Here is a 24,269-nt window from a genome sequence, read left to right as displayed (position 1 = left end):
AAGAATGCGCATGATCAGAAATGACTGACTGCCAGACACATGATTGATTCTGCTCTCATTCACTCCCACAGCACAGCAGAGGTCTCATTCAAATGTATATAGACATCTAGTGGAACCCCTAGGCAGTGCAACATCATATCTCAAGGGGATTTCATTGGGGACTGCAGTGGGGACTGCAGTGAATACATACAAAGCTCAGATTTCTCACTTCCTGTTTTGATTTCTCCTCTGGATTTTGCCTGCCATATGAGTTCTGCTATACTCACAGACATCATTCAAACAGTTTAGAGTGTTTTCTATCCAATACCAATAATAATATGAATATATTAGCAACTGAGACTGAGGAGCAGGCCATTTACTTTGGGCAACTTATTCATCCAAGCTACTCAATACTGTCCCCCAGCCATAAGAAGTTAAATGTTTACTCCCTGTACCCGCTTTGTCCCTCCAGTGTCAGTCCGTGTGACAGAAACGTTTCCAAAAATTAAACATTTTATAACTCGTAAACCAAATGTCCAAAATACTTTCTTTCGGGAAGTCATCAAATACTGGCCCCTGGGGGATGACCCAAGACCGTCGGCCTGTTTTAATAACACCAGTGGACATCTAGTAAGGGGACCCTCATCGATCATACAGGAAATGCCAAAGAGTGCCCTAGTTTCCTGAAATGGGTCACCTAGTGTGTGGGAACTCCTTCAAGACTGTTGGAAAAGCATTCCTCGTGAAGCTGGTTGAGAGAATGCCAAGAGTGTGCAAAGCTATCATCCAGGCGAAGGGTCGCTACTTTGAAGAATCTCAAATGTAAAATATTTTAGATTGTTAAGGTTTTCTTCCTGTCGAAGGAGAGGAGGACCAAAATGCAGCGTGGTTATCTTGATACATCTTTAATAAAGATAATAACAAACAATACAAAAACACTAAACGTAACGTGAAAAACCGAACCAGCCCTATCTGGTGCAAACAAACACAGAGACAGGAACAATCACCCACAAAACACTCAAAGAATATGGCTGCCTAAATATGGTTCCCAATCAGAGACAACGATAAACACCTGCCTCTGATTGAGAACCACCCCAGGCAACCATAGACTTTTCTAGACAACTCCACTAACCACAATCCCATAACCTACAAAAAACCCCTAGACAAAACCAACACATAATTCACCCATGTCACACCCTGGCCTGACCAAAATAGTAAAGAAAACACAAAATACTAAGACCAGGGCGTGACATAGATTTGTTTAACACTTTTTTGGTTACTACATGATTCCATATGTGTTATTTCATAGTGTCCTTCACTATTATTTAAAAAATTAAGAGAAACCCTTGAATGAGTAGGTGTGTCCAAACTTTTGACTGGTAATGTATGTGTTATAAATGTATGTTATAAATGTATGTGTTATACTTGTTACGCTGTATTGCAAGTAGCCTAGTGTCTAAACGTTTCCCCGAAGTCCCGTCTCTTAATTAGCCTACTATTTAATTAAATTTCAAACCAAAATGTCAGGCGTAACTGGCAGCAGTAGGCTATATGATCTGTGTCAGTTTGGGTGAGTATCTTTCTTTGTTTTCTTCCTACTTCGACTGCACTTCTGTCCTCTACTGCAGCGGGAGCAGCCGCTGGCCTGTCATTTCTCACAGACATAGCACTCGGACCAGCAGAACCAGAACTTTTAGCAAATAAGGTGGTTAATATTTTCATACATTTAGCAGCGTCGGTCTAAAGAGACCTTTATTTTGGTCTCTAAGTAACGGCACTGTCTTTCCATTTTTTTTAGTGATCGATGATCTTTTATTCTGACTGAGTGACTTGGGCAAATCTGCCCATGGAGTGCAACCAGTATGAGATATAGGTACACCTCTCCTCCGCAAATATTAAGAAGTCAAACGTGCCAGACATATTCTGTCATAAGTGCATGTACTGTCGACATGACCGAAGAGTTGAACAAAAGAAAGACACCTGAGGATAGTTCCTGGGTTTAAGACTGTATCCTTTTGCCCCTTGACAACGACAAAACAATTCTGTTTGTTTTGTCTTGAGAGACACTATTTTTGTTTTGAAGGGCTCTTTGTGTAATTTGAGCTATGCACTAAATCACATAAGCAAATCTGTGGCTTTTTGTTATGTATATGCATTTCTCCTGAGCTCTTTCTGTAAATATATGTGTGTGTAAATCAAAGAGGGAAAAAGAGCTTTCAATGTGGGTGCTGTTGATCTTGGACTGAAAATACTTTTTCCATCTCTCACAGTCATGTCAATAAAACACACCTTTCACGCATGAATCACTTCTGATTGCGTCGATTACTTAGCACATACAGAGAACAACACCAACACAGAGAGCAACACCGTCAGAAGCTCTGGCAACAGATAGCAAGGAATTTGGATGTAAGTTGATTCTCAGTACCGCACAGATATGTGTTCATTGGTATTCTAAAATTGTTGTTCCATTGTAAGTTCTTACAATATATATAGTACTATTATATGCTGCATGTATTACTTTGAGCAGAGCTCTGTAAAATTGCCATGACACCAAAAAAGTGGATGTAAGATCAGGGACATCTTAGCTCGAAGAGTCCATCTTCCAATATTGTTTGTTTTGGTATAGCATTTACGTAAAATATAAGAAATAGTACTAAGGAATAGTACACATGAATTGGAAAGCAACTTTGAATGGTGCTATTGAATGAGTAGTGTAATGATTAACCAGGTAGCTCAGTCCTATGGTTGTAAACTGAGCTTGTAAACCACATTTCACCTAACTTTATTATCCATCCATCCACCATGGTCAATTTGTCTGATTAATGTGGGTGTGCTCAGGCTGCTACTGATCCTACCACGCCATGGAAAATAACTTTCGATCAACAGGAGTGCCCCCTGGCCTGGAGTACCTAACACAGGTAAGACAGTGAAGTCAATCGTCTTATATTTTGTTTATGGAACTGTGACCTCAAAAAAGTCCAATGTTAACTTTTATGGGATAAGACAATTGGTTAGGAGACAGGAGAGAGCTGGCCACGGTAGGGAACTCTGTACCCAACCCCACCTTTATCTGTTTGCTACAGATCGATCAAATCTTGATCCATCAGAAAATGGAACTGCTGGAGGGTAAGTCATGTTATACACAGCATGCCATTAATTACTCCGACGCGATCTCTCACCTCCACCCACATCCCCCGTGACCCCTTTCTTCCTATGCTCCTCTCTAGCCATCACTTCCTTTGAGACTAAAAACCGGTACGTAATCAAGAACAGTTTGGGACAGGAAATCTACACGGCCAAGGAGGATAGTGACTGCTGCACCCGGAACTGCTGCGGTCCCAACCGCATGTTTGAGATGAAGATCAAAGACCACAGTGGCCAGGAGGTCATGCACCTGGTCAAGCCCTTCCGCTGCACCTCCTGCTTCTGGCCCTGCTGCCTGCAAGAGGTATTATAACTGTTCATAACACACATATTAACATCTTATAAAACATCTTATAACACCCTTACAACAGACACCTCCTGCTACTTCCTCTGCTGTCTGTAAGATGTATTTGAACTGCTTATAATGCAGCTTATAACCTCAATCACATCACATGTATAACAGACACCTGCTACTTTCTTAGCTGCCTGAAATCGCTTATAATATACATATTATAACAGACACCACCTGCTACTTCCCCTATTGCTCGCAAGTGGCCACTTATAACACAGCTTCTAAATAACACAATTATAACACACTTATAACAGAGACTGGCTGCTCAATTTTATCATTGCAAGATACTGTTTCAAGGATACTCTAACGTCTGAATTTATTTTTCTCCCTTGACCATTTTCCTCTGTATCTGTGAATGCTTGTCTGTCATAGATGGAGGTACAATCCCCTCCTAGCACCACCATAGGTTATGTGGTTCAGAACTGGCATCCCTTCAAGCCAAAACTGTCCATCCTAGGAGCTGCCAAAGAGACTCTCCTGACGATTGAAGGTCCTTTCTGTGCCTGTAGCTGCTGTGGAGATGTTGATTTTGAGGTGAGGCTGTTAGGGAGAGGACTGTGGTCTATCTCTATTTGTGAGTGTTCAAGTTGCCCTGAGTCTGTTAAACCCTAGGTTGTCCTCATTAGGGCACACTGTAGCAAAACGGGGGGGAATGGAGTCCAGGTAACCCCTCACTATTTCCATTTGTTTTCTTCCATTTGCTGCCTAATAAACATCACCCTGATTAGAGTCCTTTGTGTTTCTATAACAGGTGATGGGTAAGGACAGTGACCAGCCCATTGGGAGAATAAGTAAGCAGTGGAGTGGGCTGATAAAGGAGGCCTTCACTGACTCAGACAACTTTGGGATCCAGTTCCCCATGGACCTGGATGTCAAGATGAAGGCTGTGCTGATGGGGGCCTGCATCCTTATTGTAAGTGTTGTCACAAGCTGCGACTTACCCAGGCAACCCAATTATGATCTGTGGCCCCATTATTGGCAAAAGATCCGAATTGGGCTGCCTGTGTAAACCCAGCCATATCTATAGAGCTGAGTCAGATTCAAGTTCATTTGGCATTTGTAGTTATTAAGAAGACATAGCCTACATTGGAATTCTTTGTAGGAGCTCTCTTATATAGTATATTACACACATATACAGTACATAGGCTATAATCCATAAGCAAATTTCTCAATCATTGTGTCAGTGACCTAGTGAAGCAGCCATTGCTGAAAATTTACCGGCAAACCAATCAATTAGTCAGTACTGACACTCCTATTGTAGTGCATCAATATAAAGCCATTATAAATCCTGTCTATTAAGATGAATCAAACAATTACGTATTACGTGTGATGATCTCCATCATGCCTATTCATTGTGTATCCATTTTCTCTTTCTTTATTCTTTGTCTCCAAACAGGATTTCATGTTCTTTGAAAGGAGTGGTGACGGTGATCAACGGTGTTCTGTATTTGGATAAGAGATTGAGTTTTTGATCATGTACAAATTACATGATACTATAGTTAATAATGACATGGCTATTGGATGCATATGAATCACATAACATGACATTTAAGACAAAACAAATATGTGTTCTTTATTAATTCAATATATTCATCTGTATTTTGGATGTCTGAATACAATATTCAAACATTTGTAACACTGTGTGTGCTTTTTCTTTTGAAAATATTGAAATGTCATGTAATAATATTAGGTATCTCATGTAAAGGATGAAGCACATTCTCAAATATAGCTGCGAGCAGCAATGAATGGGGTTCACTGGATGACAGAAAGGACACAAGATCAGTTGAATAACAAAGCAAGCACTCTATCATGTATGAATTATCATAATTTATGTGCAATCAGTAAAAGCATTACCATGTTTATCTCTCAATACCACAGGGATGATAACATAATAATAAAAATATTTTACATTTGTAAAAATCTGTTTCTGTAAATGATTTAGATCTCAGTTGGTACCCTCCACATTAGCTTTCCAACGTACTTCAACACACTCTCACAGCAGTAATACGCTGACTGCGCAAATGGCAGTTTCAAACGTTCCCGAATAAACACATTTTACCATCTTTTCACTATATTTCTCAATGCCTTCAGAAGGTTGTCACTCCACTACTTTTTCCACATTTTGTTGTGCTACAAACTGTGATTAAAATGCATTTAATTGTCATTTTTTGTCAACAATTTACACAAAATACTCTGTAATGTTAACGTGGATTTTTTTTTGAATATTTGTAAAAAGAAATATCAAAAATAAAACATTAATATATTTTTATAGATACACTGAACAAAAATATAAATGCAATAGACAAAGATTTTACTGAGTTACAGTTCATATAAGGAAATCAGTCAACTGAAAAGAAATCTATGGATTTCACATGACTGGGAATACAGATATGCATCTGTCGATCACAGATACAGTACATGACCAAAGGCATGTGGACACCTGCTTGTTGAACATCTCATTCCAAAATCATGGGCATTAGTATGAAGTTGGTTCCCCCTTTGCTGCTATAACAGCCTCCAGTCTTATGGGAAGGTTTTCCATTAGATGTTGGAACATTGCTGTGGGAACTTTCTTCCATTCAGTCACAAGAGCATTCGTGAGGTCGGGCACTGATGTTGGGCTATTAGACTTGGCTCACTGTCGGTGTTCCAATTAATCGCAAAGGCGTTCAATGAGGTTGAGGTTAGGGCTCTGTGCAGGCCAGTCAAGTTCTTCCACACCAAACTTGACAATTCATTTCTGTATGGACTTCGCTTTGTGCTTGGGAGCATTGCCATGCTGAAATAGGAAAGGGCCTTCCCCAAACTGTTGTCACAAAGTTGGAAGAACAGAATAGTCTAGAATGGCATTGCATGCTCTAGGGTTAAGATTTCCCTTCACTGGAACTAAGGGGCCGAGCCCGAACCACAACAAAAAACATTACGAGCTATGCGCTTGCCGGTTCCGAGCTTGTGTGACCACTTTTCGGCTGAGCCGTTGTTGCTTCTAGACGTTTCCACTTCACAATAACAGCACTTTCAGTTGACCAGAGTAGCTCTAGCAGGGCAAAAATGTGACAAACTGAGGACTTGTTGTAAAGGTGGCATCCTATGACGGTGCCCTGTTGAAAGTTACTGAGCTCTTCAGTAAAGCCATTCTACTGCCAATGTTTGTCTATGGGGATTGCATGGCTGTGTACTCAATTTTATACACCTGTCAGCAACAGGTGTAGCTGAAATAGCCAAATGCACTAATTTGAAGGGGTGTCAACATACTTTTTTCTTTATACTGTATATTGTACCTTAAAACCAAAAGGAAGGGTGTGAATCAAAAAAGCAGTCAGAATCTGGTGTGACCACCATTTGCCTCATATAGTGCAACACATCACCTTCGCATAGAGTTGATGAGGCTGTTGATTGTGGCCTGTGGAATGATGTACCACTCCTCATCAATGTACAGTGCCTTGCGAAAGTATTCGGCCCCTTTGAACTTTGCGACCTTTTGCCACATTTCAGGCTTCAAACATAAAGATATAAAACTGTATTTTTTTGTGAAGAATCAACAACAAGTGGGACACAATCATGAAGTGGAACGACATTTATTGGATATTTCAAACTTTTTTAACAAATCAAAAACTGAAAAATTGGGCGTGCAAAATTATTCAGCCCCCTTAAGTTAATATTTTGTAGTGCCACCTTTTGCTGCGATTACAGCTGTAAGTCGCTTGGGTGCACTTGTGTAATTATCATGATGTTAAATCAGGTTCTTGATATGTCACATGTGTCAGGTAGATGGATTAGCTTGGCAAAGGAGAAATGCTCACTAACAGGGATGTAAACAAATGTGCACAACATTTGAGAGATATAAGCTTTATGTCTAACAGAACAAAGGGTGTTCTTTAATGGAAACCTCTCAAACATAATCCTGGTAGAAGCAGGAATTCCCCAGGGTAGTTGTTTAGGCCCCTTGCTTTTTCAATCTTTACTAACGACATGCCACTGGCTTTGAGTAAGGCCAGTGTGTCCATGTATGCGGATGACTCAATACTATGCACATCAGCTGCTACAGCGACTGAAATGACTTAACAACGAGCTGCACTTAACAAACACTTAACAAAGAGCTGCAGTTAGTTTCAGAATGGGTAGCAAGGAATAAGTTAGTCCTAAATATTTCCAAAACTTAAAGAATTATATTTGGGACAAATCATTCACTAAACCCCAAACCTCAACTACATCTCACAATGAATAATGTGGACATTGAGCTAGTTGAGGTGACTAAACTGCTTAGAGTAACCCTGGATTGTATACCTCCATGGTCAAAACGTCATGTTTAAAAATTATATAAGTTGCCTATATTCTTTGACAAAACACTTCAACCTACTTTTATAACCCAACTTTAGGTATTTGTAAACGTTAATAAGCGATCAAATTGATCACTGGGCGATCTGTATTCAATAGCAGCTACACAAGAAAACAGTGTCCATTTTTCAATCTTCCAAAATCGATTGAGGTAGGCTGGATGGAATGACGGATCTATTGGTAATGTCTCAAAGGATTTTTGTCAATGAAAATGGCGTTGTTGGCGACATCGTGTGGAAGCTGTAGGAATTGCATCCATCTCCATATTAAATTTGGTTTCCTTTAAACAATCATGAAAGGGGCGCATGGATACTTTTTTCAGATTTCAGTGACCAGTTTTTCTTGCGCTTTTCGATGAAACACACGCTCTGTTATAGTCACAGTCGTGATTTAACCAGTTTTAGAAACTTCAGAGTGTTTTCTATCCACACATACTAATCATATGCATATACTATATTCCTGGCATGAGTAGCAGGACGCTGAAATGTTGCGCGATTTTTAACAGAATGTTCGAAAAAGGAGGGGGTAGGATAAATAGGTTTTAATGAAGTGCATGTCAATCTCTCATGACTCAAAGTGGAAAAGAGATTGACTTCCTCATTATTTGTCTTTGTAAAAGCTGAAGGTACCGAGCTGTCTTTTTAAAATACTAGCACACAGCTCGGACACCCATGCATAGTCCCCAAGTCCAGACTTTGGGAGGTGCACAGTACTACATTGAGCCATGACTACATGTAACTCTATTTCACATCAGGTAACTGATGCACGCAGTGAAATCAGATTTAAAAAGCAGGTAAAAATACACCTCATGGAACAGCGGGGACTGTGAAGTAACACAAACATAGGCACAGGCACATGCATACACACACATGATAACATACACACTATACACACACTTACACATGGATTTTGCGTTGTAGATATGTGGTTATGATGGGATAATGGGCCTGAGGGCACACACGTAGTGTGTTGAGAATTCTGTAATACATGTGTTGTAATGTTTTCATAAATGTAATACATTTCTGCAAAGAAACCACTACAAAAGGACACCAATAATAAGAAGAGACTTGCTTGGGCCAAGAAACATGCAATGGGCATTAGAAATCTGTCCTTTGGTCTGATGAGTCCAAATTGGAGATTTGTGGCTCCAACCGTCGTGTCTTTGTGAGACGCAGAGTAGGTGAATGGATGGTCTCCAATGTGTGGTTCCCACCATGAAGCATGGAGGAGGAGGTGTGATGGTGTGGGGGTGCTTTTTGCTGGTAACAATGTCTGTGATTAATTTAGAATTCAAGGCACACTTAACCAGCATGGCTACCACAGCATTCTGCAGCGATATGCCATCCCATCTGGTTTGCGCTTAGTGGGGCTTTCATTTGTTTTTCAACGGGACAATGATCCAACACACCTAAATGTTGTGTAATGGATATTTAACTAAGAAGGAGAGTGATGGAGTGCTGCATCAGATGATCTGGCCTCCACAATCACCCGACCTCAACCGAATTGAGATGGTTTGGGATGAGTTGGACCGCAGAGTGAAGGAAAAGCAGCCAACAAGTGCTCAGCATATGTGGGAACTCCTTCAAGACTTTTGGAAAAGCATTCCAGGTGAAGCTGGTTGAGAGAATCCTAAGAGTGTGCAAAGCTGTCATCAAGGAAAAGGGTGGCTACTTTGAAGAATCTCAAATCTCAAATATATTTAGATTTGTTTAACACTTTTTTGGTTACTACATGATTCTATATGTGTAATTTCATAGTTTTGATGTCTTCACTATTATTCTACAATGTAGAAAATTGTGAAAATAAGAAAAACCCTTGAATGAGTAGGTGTTTTAAAACTTTTGACCGGTAGTGTGTATATATATATATATATATATATATATATATATATATATATATATATATATATTTATACAGTGGGGCAAAAAAGTATTTAGTCAGCCACCAATTGTGCAAGTTCTCCCACTTAAAAAGATGAGAGAGGCCTGTAATTCTTATGATAGGTACACTTCAACTATGACAGACAAAATGAGAAAAAAAATCCAGAAAATCACATTGTAGGATTTTTAATGAATTTATTTGCAAATTATGGTGGAAAATAAGTATTTGGTCACCTACAAACAAGCAAGATTTCTGGCTCTCACAGACCTGTAACTTCTTCTTTAAGAGGCTCCTCTGTCCTCCACTCGTTACCTGTATTAATGGCACCGGTTTGAACTTGTTATCTGTATAAAAGACACCTGTCCACAACCTTCAAACAGTCACACTCCAAACTCCACTATGGCCAAGACCAAAGAGCTGTCAAAGGACACCAGAATAAAAATTGTAGATCTGCACCAGGCTGGGAAGACTGAATCTGCAATAGGTAAGCAGCTTGGTTTGAAGAAATCAACTGTGGAAGCAATTATTAGGAAATGGAAGACATACAAGACCACTGATAATCTCCCTCGATCTGGGGCTCCACACAAGATCTCACCCCGTGGGGTCAAAATGATCACAAGAACGGTGAGCAATAATCCCAGAACCACACGGGGGGACCTAGTGAATGACCTGCAGAGAGCTGGGACCAAAGTAACAAAGCCTACCATCAGTAACACACTACGCCGCCAGGGACTCAAATCCTGCAGTGCCAGACGTGTCCCCCTGCTTAAGCCAGTACATGTCCAGGCTCGTCTGAAGTTTGCTAGAGAGCATATGGATGATCCAGAAGAAGATTGGGAGAATGTCATATGGTCAGATGAAACCAAAATATAACTTTTTGGTAAAAACTCAACTCGTTGTGTTTGGAGGACAAAGAATGCTGAGTTGCATCCAAAGAACACCATACCTACTGGGAAGCATGGGGGTGGAAACATCATGCTTTGGGGCTGTTTTTCTGCAAAGGGACGAGGACGACTGATCCGTGTAAAGGAAAGAATGAATGGGGCCATGTATCGTGAGATTTTGAGTGAAAACCTTCCATCAGCAAGGGCATTGAAGATGAAATGTGGCTGGGTCTTTCAGCATGACAATGATCCCAAACACACCGCCCGGGCAACGAAGGAGTGGCTTCGTAAGAAGCATTTCAAGGTCCTGGAGTGGCCTAGCCAGTCTCCAGATCTCAACCCCATAGAAAATCTTTGGAGGGAGTTGAAAGTCCGTGTTGCCCAGCAACAGCCCCAAAACATCACTGCTCTAGAGGAGTTCTGAATGGAGGAATGGGCCAAAATACCAGCAACAGTGTGTGTTTAAACCTTGTGAAGACTTACAGAAAACGTTTGACCTCTGTCATTGCCAACAAAGGGTATATAACAAAGTATTGAAATAAACTTTGTTATTGACCAAATACTTATTTTCCACCATAATTTTCAAATGAATTCATAAAAAATCCTACAATGTGATTTTCTGGAGAAAAAAAATCTCATTTTGTCTGTCATAGTTGAAGTGTACCTATGATGAAAATTACAGGCCTCTCTCATCTTTTTAAGTGGGAGAACTTGCACAATTGGTGGCTGACTAAATACTTTTTTGCCCCACTGTATATATATATATATACAGTGGGGAGAACAAGTAATTGATACACTGCCTATTTTGCAGGTTTTCCTACTTACAAAGCATGTAGAGGTCTGTAATTTTTTATCATAGGTACACTTCAACTGTGAGAGACGGAATCTAAAACAAAAATCCAGAAAATCAAAATTGTATGATTTTTAAGTAATTAATTTGCATTTTATTGGGATCTGGAGAGTGAGCTGTGTTCAGGGGATCTATGTGTTTGAGAGTGTGAGTTGGAAGTAGACTTTACAGTTCTTACTGAGTGACTGACAGTCAGAGCATGATAATGCGCATTTGACTTGTGAATTGGCACCAAATTAGCTCAGCTAATCATAAAACTGGACCGGCCCATCTCAGCTAAATGATCAATATATATTTTTATGACAGAGAAATTGCGCAACAGTCTTTAAAGTAACAGGCCCATGGACTGCCGGCTGTGTCAATTTCGACCAGCCCACCCCAGTAGAAGATGGTCTGGTCCTTCTGGCATTTGCCACAATTGCCAGATGGCCAATCCGTCCATGTTTGGAAGACTCAATTGTTATTGCGCAGATGGTGGAGGACACATTGGGAAAGGTGGAGTCAGCCAGAGTTACCAGAAGTGGTATGGTGTTGATTTTGTGTATCAGATTAACAAAACGAACATGCATTGTGGCTCTGAAAATTATGGGAGTATGAAGAAGAATGTTTTGACTTTCTGAGCAGGGTTCCGTTAAAAGGTGTCATCTATGGTGTCTCGATGGAAATTGAGGCTCAATGTCTTAAACGCGACATACCAGGAGTAGTGGAGGCACATCACTTGAATCGTATGGTGGATGGTAGGAAGAATAAAAGCCTATCTATGTTATTGCTATTTGATGAAGAGTTTCTCTCGACACATGTCAAGCTGGGTTACACAGGATATGTGGTGAGAGCTTTTGAGAACAGGCTGTTGCAATGTCGTAATTGCAAAAAGTTTTGCCACGTGGCAAGTGTGTGCAAACGTAGTATATATATATATATATATATATATATATATATATATATATATATATATATATATATATATATATATATATATATATATGTGTGTTGTTGAAGGGTCAGTGCATACACAGTGCTGCAATTGTGGTGGGCAGTTAAGTACTTTACATAAGTAAAAATAATTTAAAGTATTTATACTTTACTATTCAGATTTTACAACTTTTTATTTTACTTATCTACATTCCTAAAGAAAATAATGTACTTTTTACTCCGTATATTTTCCCTGACATCCAAAAGTACTCGTTGCAGTTGAATGCTTACCTGGACAGGAAAATCGTCCAATTCATTCAATTATCAAGAGAACAACCCTGGTCTCCCTCTGCCTGATCTGACAGACTTACTAACTTACTTGTAAATTATGTTTCAGTTTTGGATTGTTCCTCTGGCTACCCATAAAAAATACAGTCTAATAATTTATCCGTAGAGCTAAAATCCTCTGGTTACACAGAAATGAAATTAAAAGTTGTGTATCGTCTGTGTAGCAGTGAAAATCTATGCTGTGCTTTCTGATACACTGCCAAGGGGTAACATACAGTACCAGTCAAAAGTTAGGACACACCTACTCATTCAAGGGTTTTTCTTTATTTTTTTTTACTACTTTCTACATTGTAGAATAATAGCAAAGACATCCAAACTCTGAATTAACACATATGGAATCATGTAGTAACCAAAAAAGTGTTAAACAAATCAAAATATATTTTATATTTGAGATTCTTCAAAGGAGACACCCTTTGCCTTGATGACAGCTTTGCTCACTCTTGGCATTCTCTCAACCAGCTTCATGAGTTAGTCACCTGGAATGCTTTTCCAAAAGTCTTGAAGGAGTTCCCACATATGCTGAGTTCCCACATATTCTGTATGCACCTCCCCACCTTGTCACAACACAACTGATTAGCTCAAATACATTAATAAATAAATAAATTCCACAAATTAACTTTTAACAAGGTACACCTGTTAATTAAAATGCATTCCAGGTGACTACCTCATGAAGATGGATGAGACAATGCCAAAAGTGTGCAAAGCTGTCATGAAAGCCAAGGGTGGTTGATTTGTTAAACACTTTTTTTGGTTTACATTTTCTCACTATTATTCTACAATGTAGAAAATAGTAAATATTTTTTTTTAAACTCGATTGACTAGATTTGTCCAAATTTTTGACTGGTACTGTATACAAACTGAAAAGTACCAGACCCAAATCAAACCTTGTGGAACGACACATGGTATGTCTTTTCTCTGAGTTATGTTCACCAATAACGACAAAAAACTCTTGACCTATTAAATAGGTCCTAAGCCAATTTAGAACTGGAATGGAGAGGCCAACCCACCTCTCCAATCTATCCAGAAGGACATCATGGTCACCAGTGTCAAATGCAGCACTTAAATCTAAGATTACAAGGACAGAGACCTGATTGACATCTGTGTTGGCTCTAAGATCACTTGCCACTTTAACTAAGGCGGTCTCTGTGCTGTGTTGGACATGAAAACCAGATTGGAATTTTTCTAAAATATAGTTGGCACTTTAGCTGTCTGATTGATCACCAGTTTCTCCAGAATTTTGCTTAAGCATCGAAGGTTGGAGATTGGATGAAAATTGCTAAGAGTTGAATAATCTAGATTACTGTTCCTCAGAAGGTGTTTCACCATAGCAGTTTTTAGTGCAGTGGGGAAAGTGCCTGTGAACATTGAGTGATTAACAATAGCTTGCACTTCTTCAGATGTGCCATTAAAAACAGTTTTGAAGAAGGTGGTGGGGATAAGATCAAGAAGGCAGGTAGACGGTTTAAGATGTGATATCCCTATCCTGGGTATGTCTGTGTCAACCAGGGAGAATATAAATCCATATGCCTTTGCATAGGCTAGGGCAACTATCATCAAACTTCTCATCTGGTCTTCCATGACTGATACCCAGCCTAATGTATGTTATCTTATCTCTGAAATATGCCACAAACTTATCACATTTAGATGTGGAGGAAAGTTCACATAGGTGAACATGCTGGAGTAGGATTTATCAGGACATCATCAATGATCGAGAAGAGCACTCAAATTATTCAGATATTGGTGATCAAGTTAGAAAAATGAACCCGTCTGGCATTTTTAATTGCCTTGTTTTATAAGCCAAGTTTCTCTCTCAGATATCATAATGGACCTTCAACTTTGACCGTCTCCACTTCCGCTCTGCCTTTCTGTAATTTCTCTTTAATTTATTTGTTTCCTCACTCATCCAAGGGGCTTTTAGGTGTGGCCTTTTTCAACTTTACTGGAGCTATGGCATCAATGGTTGCCCTTAATTTGCTCCTAAAGTTATCAACTAAATCCTCACAAGCGGGAGGCAGAATAGGTGGTGAATAAAAATAAAATCTGTAAAATCTGTAGCAAATTCAGAGGTAAGATAGCGTTTCTTATGTGTTCAGTATTACCCTGTGCTGTGGGCAGCAAGGTAGTATAACATCCACAGTGGTGATCAGATAAAGCAACATCATCAATAGAGGATAGAAAGCCCCTTGGTAATAACCAGGTCCAGAGCACGGCTGTGGTTATGGGTGGGCCCAGTATAACACCCCTTGGTAATAACCAGGTCCAGAGTATGGCTGTGGTTATGGGTGGGCCCAGTAGAAAGCCCCTTGGTAATAACCAGGTCCAGAGTATGGCCGCGGTTATGGGTGGGCCCAGTAACATTTTGGATAAAGTCCATAGTTCTCAAAAGATTCATAATTTCAATGGCCTTGGAGTCAGTCTCTTTGTCAACATGAATATTAAAATCTCCCAACACAATGATTTTACCATAGTTCTCAAGGACAATAGATAAAAGTTCATAGAAGTTAGTAAAGAAAGTGGGTCAGTGGTTTGGTGGCCTATACAGGGTTATGGCCAGCACTGGTGGCTGACATTTAAACAGTATAGCATAACAGATGCCCAATGTCGCCAAACAAAATGTCCTTACAGCTATTAGCATTAGTAAAAATAGGGGTTGTCACCCCACCTTTTTTCCCTTTTCTGATAGAGTTTGAAAAGCTGTAGTCCAGGGGGAGGCTTCAATAAGAGCGGCACTACACTCTCATTACAGCCATGTTTAAGTGAGAAACATGCAATCAACTTTGAGCTCAGTACAGAGGTCATTCACTGGAAAGGTTTTTTACTTGTGATTGCTCTAACATTTAAAAGTGACATATTCAATGTCTGTGGGCATCTGCCTCGAGGTAACCAATGGAATAACAACCAAATTATTAACGTTACAACCACGTTTTCTGACCGTCTCCAATCTATCAGAATGGTAAGAGAACAGTTTGTATAATTTCTTGCAACAAAAGTCTTTAAAGATATTTTCATTTTTAAAGATTATTTTATTTTTACTGCTTTAATTATGTTGGTAACCAGTTTATAATACCAAAAAGGTACCTCAGGGGGTTGTATTCTGGGGTTTGTATTCAGTATTCAGATCCCTTGACTTTTTCAAAATTCGTGAGCTGTTTCAGGAAACTAGACATATGTCGTGGGTCACTACTTCACAGGAGAGCCATTTGAACCGAAACTTTTTTTTAAATGCGTTTTTTTTTTTTTTGCCCCTACTGAACTAGCAAGCAAAGACATCAGGATGCATTACAGCTTTGATTTTGGCTCAACAAGTAAGAAAGATAGATAGATAGATAGATAGATAGATGGATAGATAGATAGATAGATAGATAGATAGATAGATAGATAGATAGATAGATAGAAAAATATATATATACAGTGCCTTGCGAAAGTATTCGGCCCCCTTGAACTTTGCGACCTTTTGCCACATTTCAGGCTTCAAACATAAAGATATAAAACTGTATTTTTTTGTGAAGAATCAACAACAAGTGGGACACAATCATGAAGTGGAACGACATTTATTGGATATTTCAAACTTTTTTAACAAATCAAAAACTGAAAAATTGGGCGTGCAAAATTATTCAGCCCCCTTAAGTTAATACTTTGTAGCGCCACCTTTTGCTGTGATTACAGCTGTAAGTCTCTTTTTTGCACAAGTCTCAGTTTTGCACATCGAGAGACTGACATTTTTTCCCATTCCTCCTTGCAAAACAGCTCGAGCTCAGTGAGGTTGGATGGAGAGCATTTGTGTAGTACCATTCAAAGGAGAGCCCTCCAGTAGTAGTACCATTCAAAGGAGAACCCTCCAGTAGTAGTACCAAAACATTCAAAGGCCATTTTGTCAAAATTGAGTTTACAAGTTAATCAACTTTCAATGCAGAATTACTTTTCCATTTTCCTCAAAAATGTAGTGTATGATATACCACTTTGTAGCTCTGTGTCTCTGCTTTCATCCGATGTAAAAAACAGAATTTCATATTTTGCTACATAAGACTGAATAAAGGCTGTCGGTCACATTTTGCTACGTTGCAGACTCTTTCTAAAATTGATTAAATAAATAAATATCTTAAGCAAGTTTCACACAATACCCCATAATGACAAAGCGAACACCGGTTTTTGGAAATGTTTGCAAATTTAGCTAAAATAAAAAATTCTTTACAAAAGCATTCAGACCCTTTGCTATGAAACTCGAAATTGAGTTCAGGTGCATCCTGTTTCCCTTGATCACCCTTGAGATGTTTCTACAACTTGATTGGAGTCCAGCTATGGTAAATTCAATTAATTGGACAGGATTTGGAAAGGCACACAACTGTCTATAAAAGGTCCCACAGTTGACAATCAATGTCAGAGCAAAAACCAAAGCCATGAGGTCGAAGGAATTGTCTGTAGAGCTCCGAGACAGGATTGTGTCGAGGCACAGATCTATGGAAGGGCACTAAAACATTTATACAGCATTGAAGGTCCCCAATAACATATGCCCTCCATCATTCTTAAATGGAATAGATCTGGAACCACAGAGACTCTTCCTAGAGCTGGCCACCCAGCCAAACTGAGCAATCGGGGGAGAAGGGCCTTGGTCTGGAAGGTTAACAAGAACCCGATGATCACTCTGACAGAGCTCTAGAGATCCTCTGTGGAGATTGGAGAACTTTCCAGAATGATAACCATCTCTGCAGCACTCCACCAATCAGGCCTATAATTGTAGTGGCCAGATGGAAGCCACTCCTCAGTAAAAGTCACATGACAGCCCGCTTGGAGTTTGCCAAAAGTCACTTCAAGACTCTCAGACCATGAGAAACAAGATTATCTGGTCTGATGAAACCAAGATTGAACCCTTTGGCCTGAATGCCAAGTGTCACATCTTTAGGAAACCTGGCACCATCCCTACTAGGAAGCATGTTGGTGGCAGCATCATGCTGTGGGAATGTTTTTCAGTGGCAGGGACTGAGAGACAAGTCAGGATCAAGGCAAAGATGAACAGAGCTAAGTACAGAGAGTTGTCATTGCAGGCAATCTCAACACTGAGCGTTACAGGGAAGACATCATCCTCCCTCATGTGGTACCCTTCCTGCAGGCTCATCCTGACATGACCCTCCAGCATGACAATAACACCAGCCATACTGCTTGTTCTGTGCGTGATTTCCTGCAAGACAGGAATGTCAGTGTTCTGCCATGGCCAGCGAAGAGCCCGGGATCTCAATCCCATTGAGCACGCCTGGGACCTGTTGGATCAGAGGGTGAGGGCTAAGGCCATTACCCCCAGAAATGTCCGGGAACTTGCAGGTGCCTTGGTGGAAGAGTGGGGTAACATCTCACAGCAAGAACTGGAAAATCTGGTGCAGTCCATGCGGAGGAAATGCACTGCAGTACTTAACGCAGCTGGTGGCCACACCAGATACTGACTGTTACTTATGATTTTGACCCCCCCTTTGTTCAGGGACGCATTATTCCATTTCTGTTAGTCACATGTCTGTGGAATTTGTTCAGTTTATTTCTCAGTTGTTAAATTTTGTTATGTTCATACAAATATTTACACGTTAAGTTTGCTGAAAATAAACGCAGTTGACAGTGAGAGGACGTTTCTTTTTTTGCTGAGTTTAAATGCACTGAGCTTTAAGCACACTGTTTGATGAAATAATTAAAACACACAAACTACCGAGAATACGACAGCAATTGATTTGGGCTGGGCTCGGAGAGCGAGTACCTGTATGACTGGAGCAGGTTCTCTCTCTCCTCCCTGGTTCAGCAACCAGGGGCCATAGCATAGCAACAGGGTTTATTGCACTGTCTGTGGTGCTGAAGCTGCAACATAATTACAACCATTTCTTACTTGTTTTTTCGCTGACTGAAAAGTTCTGTTACCGAAATCCCTAATTTGTTTATGAAAAACATTCCCTATTCCCGCAACCCTTGCCATCTCCACGTGACGTGACACATGTGTGCATCCCATGCACGTGACTAATAGGGCCTGACCTACAGCATATCATAATAATATCAATAAATTGGTTATAACAAACTCCTACACCGTAACACATAGCAGCATAATAAATGCGGAAGACGTGAAAAGAAACTTGAAATGGGAGAATGTTTACTGTTTGCTCAGGAGGGAAAGGGGGGGAGTCCTATGTGTGGAAGACATTTGACTTAGTTGTGGAAGCTTACAATAACCCCAAAACCCGGACAGTTTGTAAATGACACTAAATAAATTCTAAGTGTACCAGAGTGAATTGTAAAGCCTTTATTCCTGCAAAGACTGAAAACAGTTGAATGCATTCCTGAATGCAGTTGCCAATATGTTTCAGTTTATTTATTGACCCTTTTGTTCATTTCATTTTAAAACTAAAATGCTTGATTATTTCAAAGCATGAATGACTCATATGCTGTGTGATGATTGATTGATGCCGTAGCCTATAGGCTGTATTGAATTATAGGCCTCAGTAAGTCATGGTATTAAGACAGCTAAACAGGACTACAGCTCGATGGTGGTTATACTACACACTAAGCCTACTTGTAACGATGTGCGCTGAGTCGCAAAGCAAGTTCGGGGAGTGAGTATTATAATTAAATAAACAGAACATAATACAAAACAAGAAACACTAACAGCACACAGACATGAAACAGAAACAATAACACCTGGGGAAGGAACCAAAGGGAGTGACATAAATAGGGAAGGTAATCAGGGAGGTGATGGAGTCCAGGTGAGTCTAACGAAACGATGGTGACAGGTGTGCGCCATATCGAGCGGCCTGGTGACTTAGGCCAGAGAGGGAGCACACGTGACAGTACCCCCTCCCGACTCGCGGCTCCAGCCGCAGGACGCTGGCCAAAATGACAATCCCGGGAAACAGAAGCGGACCGGTCACCTCTGCAGAGGCGCAGGAAACCTGTCAATCTGGCTGAGATGCAGGAACATGGCGACCTAGAGCGCCGGAGAGAGAGCATAACTGATGATAACCCCTCCCCGGCGCGTTCGGCACCAGCCGCAGAACGCCAACCCAAGGGACGATCCCGGGGATCAGGAAAAGACCGGTCACCCTCGCTGATGCGCGGGAACCTGTCGCCGGCTGGGACGCGGGAACCTGACAGACCGGCTGAGGCAGGGGAGCCTGGCGATCCGGTTGAGGCATGAGAGCCTGACAAGCCAGTGGAAGCAGGGGAGCCTAACGATCCGGCAGAGGCACGAGAGCCTGTAGCGGCTCCCAGACCCGACGTCATTCCCACCTAACCAACAACAACAAAAAACACTCCCTGATGCTTCCCTTAGGTGAGGCATCATTCTGTAACGATGTGCACTGAGAGTCGCAAAGCAAGTTCAGGGGGTGAGTGTTTTACACAACATAATACAAAACAAGAAACACAGACATGAAACAGAAACAATGACGCCTGGGGAAGGAACCACAGTGACAAAAACGACAAACAACAATTAATGCTGAAGGGGGGAACAAACAGATATAGGGGAAGTAATGACACAGGTGATTAAGTCCAGGTGAGTGCAATAAATCGCTGATGCGTGTTACGAGGGAAGCAGGTGTGCGTAATGATAGTACCCCCCGGCGTCCCACCTGGACGAGCATGACTGGCCGGCCGAGGCATTGGCGGTGAACCAGCCGGCAGGGGCGTAGTAGCCTGACGAACCGGCAGAGGCGCCTGACGATCCGGCTGAGGCCTGACGTGGGATGGGCGCCCGCCAAGCCAACCGGGGCAAGGAAACCTCTCGAGCCAGCTAAGGCACCCCCGGTTCCATCGGCGGCGGACCACGGAGCCGACGTCACCACCAACCGAAAAGCCAACACCCTCTGATGCTTCAAATGATTATGCTAACATAATTGCAAAAGGGTTTTCTAATGTTCAATTAGCCTTTAAAATTATAAACTTGGATTAACTAACACAACGTGCCATTGGAACACAGGAGTGATGGTTGCTGATAATGGGCCTCTGTACGCCTATCTAGATACTCCACAAAAAAAATCTGCCGTTTCCAGCTACAAGTCATTTACAACATTAATGTCTACACTGTATTTCTGATCAATTTTATGTTATTTTAATGGACAAAAAATTTGCTTTTCTTTCAAAAACAAGGACATTTCTAAGTGACAGCAAGCTTTTGAACACACATATATGTATGTGTGTGTGTGTATTATAATCTGCACAACTGGATAACTATTGCATGTCACTGAAGGGTTTACTGGGGAATTCTGAAATCACACCAATCCACCTTATTTTCTGTTACTTTACGAGTAAAAAAAAAACACATTCTACATTTGCATCCAGCTTTACACACAAATGCTAATTTGATTTGCAACAAATATTTATTCTTCTGATCCTGACTGTTCTCTGTTGGTCCATACCAGAGTGGAGCGTATGGTAAGTGAGAACCATATGTCAAACTGCAAACATATCAAACTACTTTTTTTAAGGAAAGTTTTACTTGCAATTGCTTTGATATGTGGTTGTCTTACCTGCTTCCGTTGAATGCACTGACTGTAACTGACTCTGAATAAGAGAGTCGGTTAAATGACTTAAATGTAAATCTAGAAGGGCATGTCATATTGAAAAAACTAAGAAGTGTGTGTATCACATTACAAACAAATTGACCTACAGTAAGTGAGAAGGGTGTGTTTAGAGGTAGGTGAAGGAGTCAGGCGCAGGAGAGCAGAGATGTCCAAGATGCATAATTTTAATGGGCAAGTCCACCAACATATAGGTAATGTCATGTGGAGGAAACCAAAGCGCAGGGTGATTAGAATACATACTTTTTAATGAAGACAAAGAACACTTAAACTATACAAAAACTATACAAAAACAACAAATCGAACGAGACGCTATATAAAACTAGTGCAGACACAGGCAACTAGACATAGATAATAACCCATGAAATACCCAAAGAAGATGGCTGCCTAAATATGGTTCCCAATCAGAGACAACGATAAACACCTGCCTCTAACTGAGAACCAATCTAGGCAACCATAGACATATATAAACACCTAGATGAAAATCAACCCCATAAACCTACAAAACCCCATAGACCGTACAAAAACACATACATCACCCATGTCACACCCTGACCTAACCAAAACAATAAAGAAAACAAAGAATACTCACTCGGGTCAGGGAGTGACAGGTAAGGTACAATCACAAAATCAAACGCCCTCGACTTTACTCACGAAAGGAGGAACAAACACAGCTCCTAATATTATACACACTCAGTATAAAATATGTAAAACAACATGTGCACAACCTAAACGAGCAACATCACAATAAATAATCCCACACAAACCTAGGCAGGCAACAGGGTTAATTACACACACAGAAATGAAGGCAAATGAAACCAGGTGTGAAAGAACCAAAGACAAAACAAACAGAAAAGGAAAAAAGGAACGCTGATGGCTAGTAGGCGACGCCGACCGCCGAGCACCGGCCGATCAGGGAGAGGAACCACCTTCAGTGGAAGTGCTTCACTCTGCAGAAAGGCCACATCCAAACAGATGAGTGAGGAAACAAATAAATTAAAGAGAAATTACAGAAAGGCAGAGCGGAAGTGGAGACGGTCAAAGTTGCAGGTCCATTATGATATCTGAGAGAGCAACTTGGCTTATAAAACAAGGCAATTAGAAATGCCAGATGGGGGCCTCCCGGGTGGCGCAGTGGTTAAGGGCGCTGTACTGCAGCGCTAGCTGTGCCATCAGTCCCTGGGTTCGCGCCCAGGCTCTGTCGTAACCGGCAGCGACCGGGAGGTCCGTGGGGCGACGCACAATTGGCCTAGCGTCGTCCGGGTTAGGGAGGGATTGGTCGGTAGGGATCTCCTTGTCTCATCGCGCACCAGCGACTCCTGTGGCGGGCCGGGCGCAGTGCGCGCTAGCCAAGGTTGCCAGGTGCACAGTGTAGCCTCCGACACATTGGTGCGGCTGGCTTCTGGGTTGGATGCGCGCTGTGTTAAGAAGCAGTACGGCTGGTTGGGTTGTGTATCGGAGGACGCATGACATTCAGCCTTCGTCTCTCCCGAGCCCGTACGGGAGTTGTAGCAATGAGACAAGATAGTAGCTACTACAACAATTGGATACCACGAAAAAGGGGTAAAATTCAAAAAAAAAAAAATGCCAGTTTTCTAACTTAAATCAGAATAATTTGAGTGCTCTTCTCAACCATTAAAATGGCCTCTGCAAACCTATGTGAACTTTCCTCCACGTCTAAATGTGATGAGTTTGCAGCATATTTCAGAGATATTTAAGATCATCAACATTAGGCTGGGTCAGTCAAGCAAGACCTGATGATAAGTTTGATGATATGTGCCCTGTCATGCAAAGCCACTGTGGATTTATTCTCCCCACAGACATACTCAGGAAAGTGATATCACTACTACCTGCCTTCTTGGTCCTATCCCCACCACCTTCTTCAAAACAGTTTTTAATGGCACACCTGAAGAAGTGCAAAGCTATTGTTAATCACTCAATGTTCACAGGCACTTTCCCCACTGCACTAAAAACTGCTAATTTTCAGCCATTCTCCAACCTTTGATGATTAAGCAAAATTCTGGAGAAATTGGTGTTCAAAAACCTAAATTAATTGTTAAGTGCCAACTGTATTTCTGAAAAATTCCAATCTGTTTTTCGGGCCCACCACAGCACAGAGGCAGCCTTAGTTAAAGTGGTAAATTATTTTAGAGCCAACACAGATGCCAAACAGCTCTCTGTCCTTGTTCTTTTGGATTAAACCTTTTCATACGTGATTTCCAAATGTCTCTAATGGTTGCCCCAGTGTGAGTTGTTTTATGCACGTGATGTCAGAATGCAGTCACTGTTCCAAAATGTGATTATTACGCACAGGACAGTTAACACGTAGGCTATGTTTCAACTTGTCAATTTCAAATGATTTTCTAACAGGTTGTATTTTCTAACAACACTTTGATTTGAGGTGTGCTGCACCTCCTCATTAATTCACATAGAAGTAGCCCAATTCAGCGCTGCGGACAATTTATGTTTGTGAATAAAGGGAAGTGAATGATCGTAGCCGACACACCCCCTCCAACAGACCAAACTCATCTTGTCTCCTCTTATTATCTTTGGGTGACGGGAAAAATAAATATGACGGCGCAAATTCCTACCCATCGTCCGATTACTTTCGATTTCTAGAAAGTGTTTTACTCAATTATTTCGATCAATGTTGAGCTCACCCGTGATGTGATTAGTTATAAATAGTCATTGCTATTAGCTAATTCATATTGTGGTTTCTGTCAGCCTAGAGTTATCTAAATATGACCGCTTGTGTTTCGTCAATCTTTCCTCAGTTAGCGCTAGGACTAATGTACAGTATCTACATTTTCCGGTATGGATGATTGTGTATGCTGTTGCTACTTCTCTGAATGTCTGAACATTTGCATCCAAAAATGAACTGGTCACATTCAGGACATAACTTTGTATGGACTGTATTTGTGCAAAAGGTTTATGTGAAAAAACAGTGTGGCTAGCTGAAATGCTGACTCTTGCGTCAATCGAAAATGGACGTTTGAAATAGGCATTCTAATCAAACCAGTTTGAATTTACGCTGCAGG

General features: G+C 40.9%; 1 protein-coding gene across 1 annotated transcript; it reads left to right on the top strand.

The window, feature by feature from the left end:
• Positions 1–2,343: 2,343 nt before the first annotated feature.
• On the top strand, positions 2,344–4,990 carry LOC139381197 (phospholipid scramblase 3a). The gene is made up of 7 exons (XM_071124641.1): positions 2,344–2,385; positions 2,818–2,897; positions 3,063–3,105; positions 3,207–3,427; positions 3,848–4,009; positions 4,227–4,388; positions 4,872–4,990. The coding sequence occupies exons 2-7, from the start codon at positions 2,841–2,843 to the stop codon at positions 4,929–4,931; spliced, it is 705 nt and encodes a 234-aa protein (XP_070980742.1). The 5' UTR covers positions 2,344–2,385; positions 2,818–2,840; the 3' UTR covers positions 4,932–4,990.
• Positions 4,991–24,269: the final 19,279 nt, after the last annotated feature.

The sequence above is a fragment of the Oncorhynchus clarkii genome, chromosome 2 (genome assembly GCF_045791955.1).
Source record: "Oncorhynchus clarkii lewisi isolate Uvic-CL-2024 chromosome 2, UVic_Ocla_1.0, whole genome shotgun sequence".
NCBI classification, from domain to species: Eukaryota; Metazoa; Chordata; class Actinopteri; order Salmoniformes; family Salmonidae; genus Oncorhynchus; species Oncorhynchus clarkii.
Note: the sequence above shows the minus strand (reverse complement) of the source record. Positions and strands in the feature narration are given on the sequence as shown.

Excerpts from the sequence above, each read along its gene's own strand:
- LOC139381197 (XM_071124641.1), top strand. The coding sequence starts at position 2,841 with ATGGAAAATAACTTTCGATCAACAGGAGTGCCCCCTGGCCTGGAGTAC. Across the intron at positions 3,106-3,206 it reads GAAAATGGAACTGCTGGAGG|CCATCACTTCCTTTGAGACT; the intron begins GTAAGTCATGTT and ends GCTCCTCTCTAG. Across the intron at positions 3,428-3,847 it reads GGCCCTGCTGCCTGCAAGAG|ATGGAGGTACAATCCCCTCC; the intron begins GTATTATAACTG and ends TGTCTGTCATAG.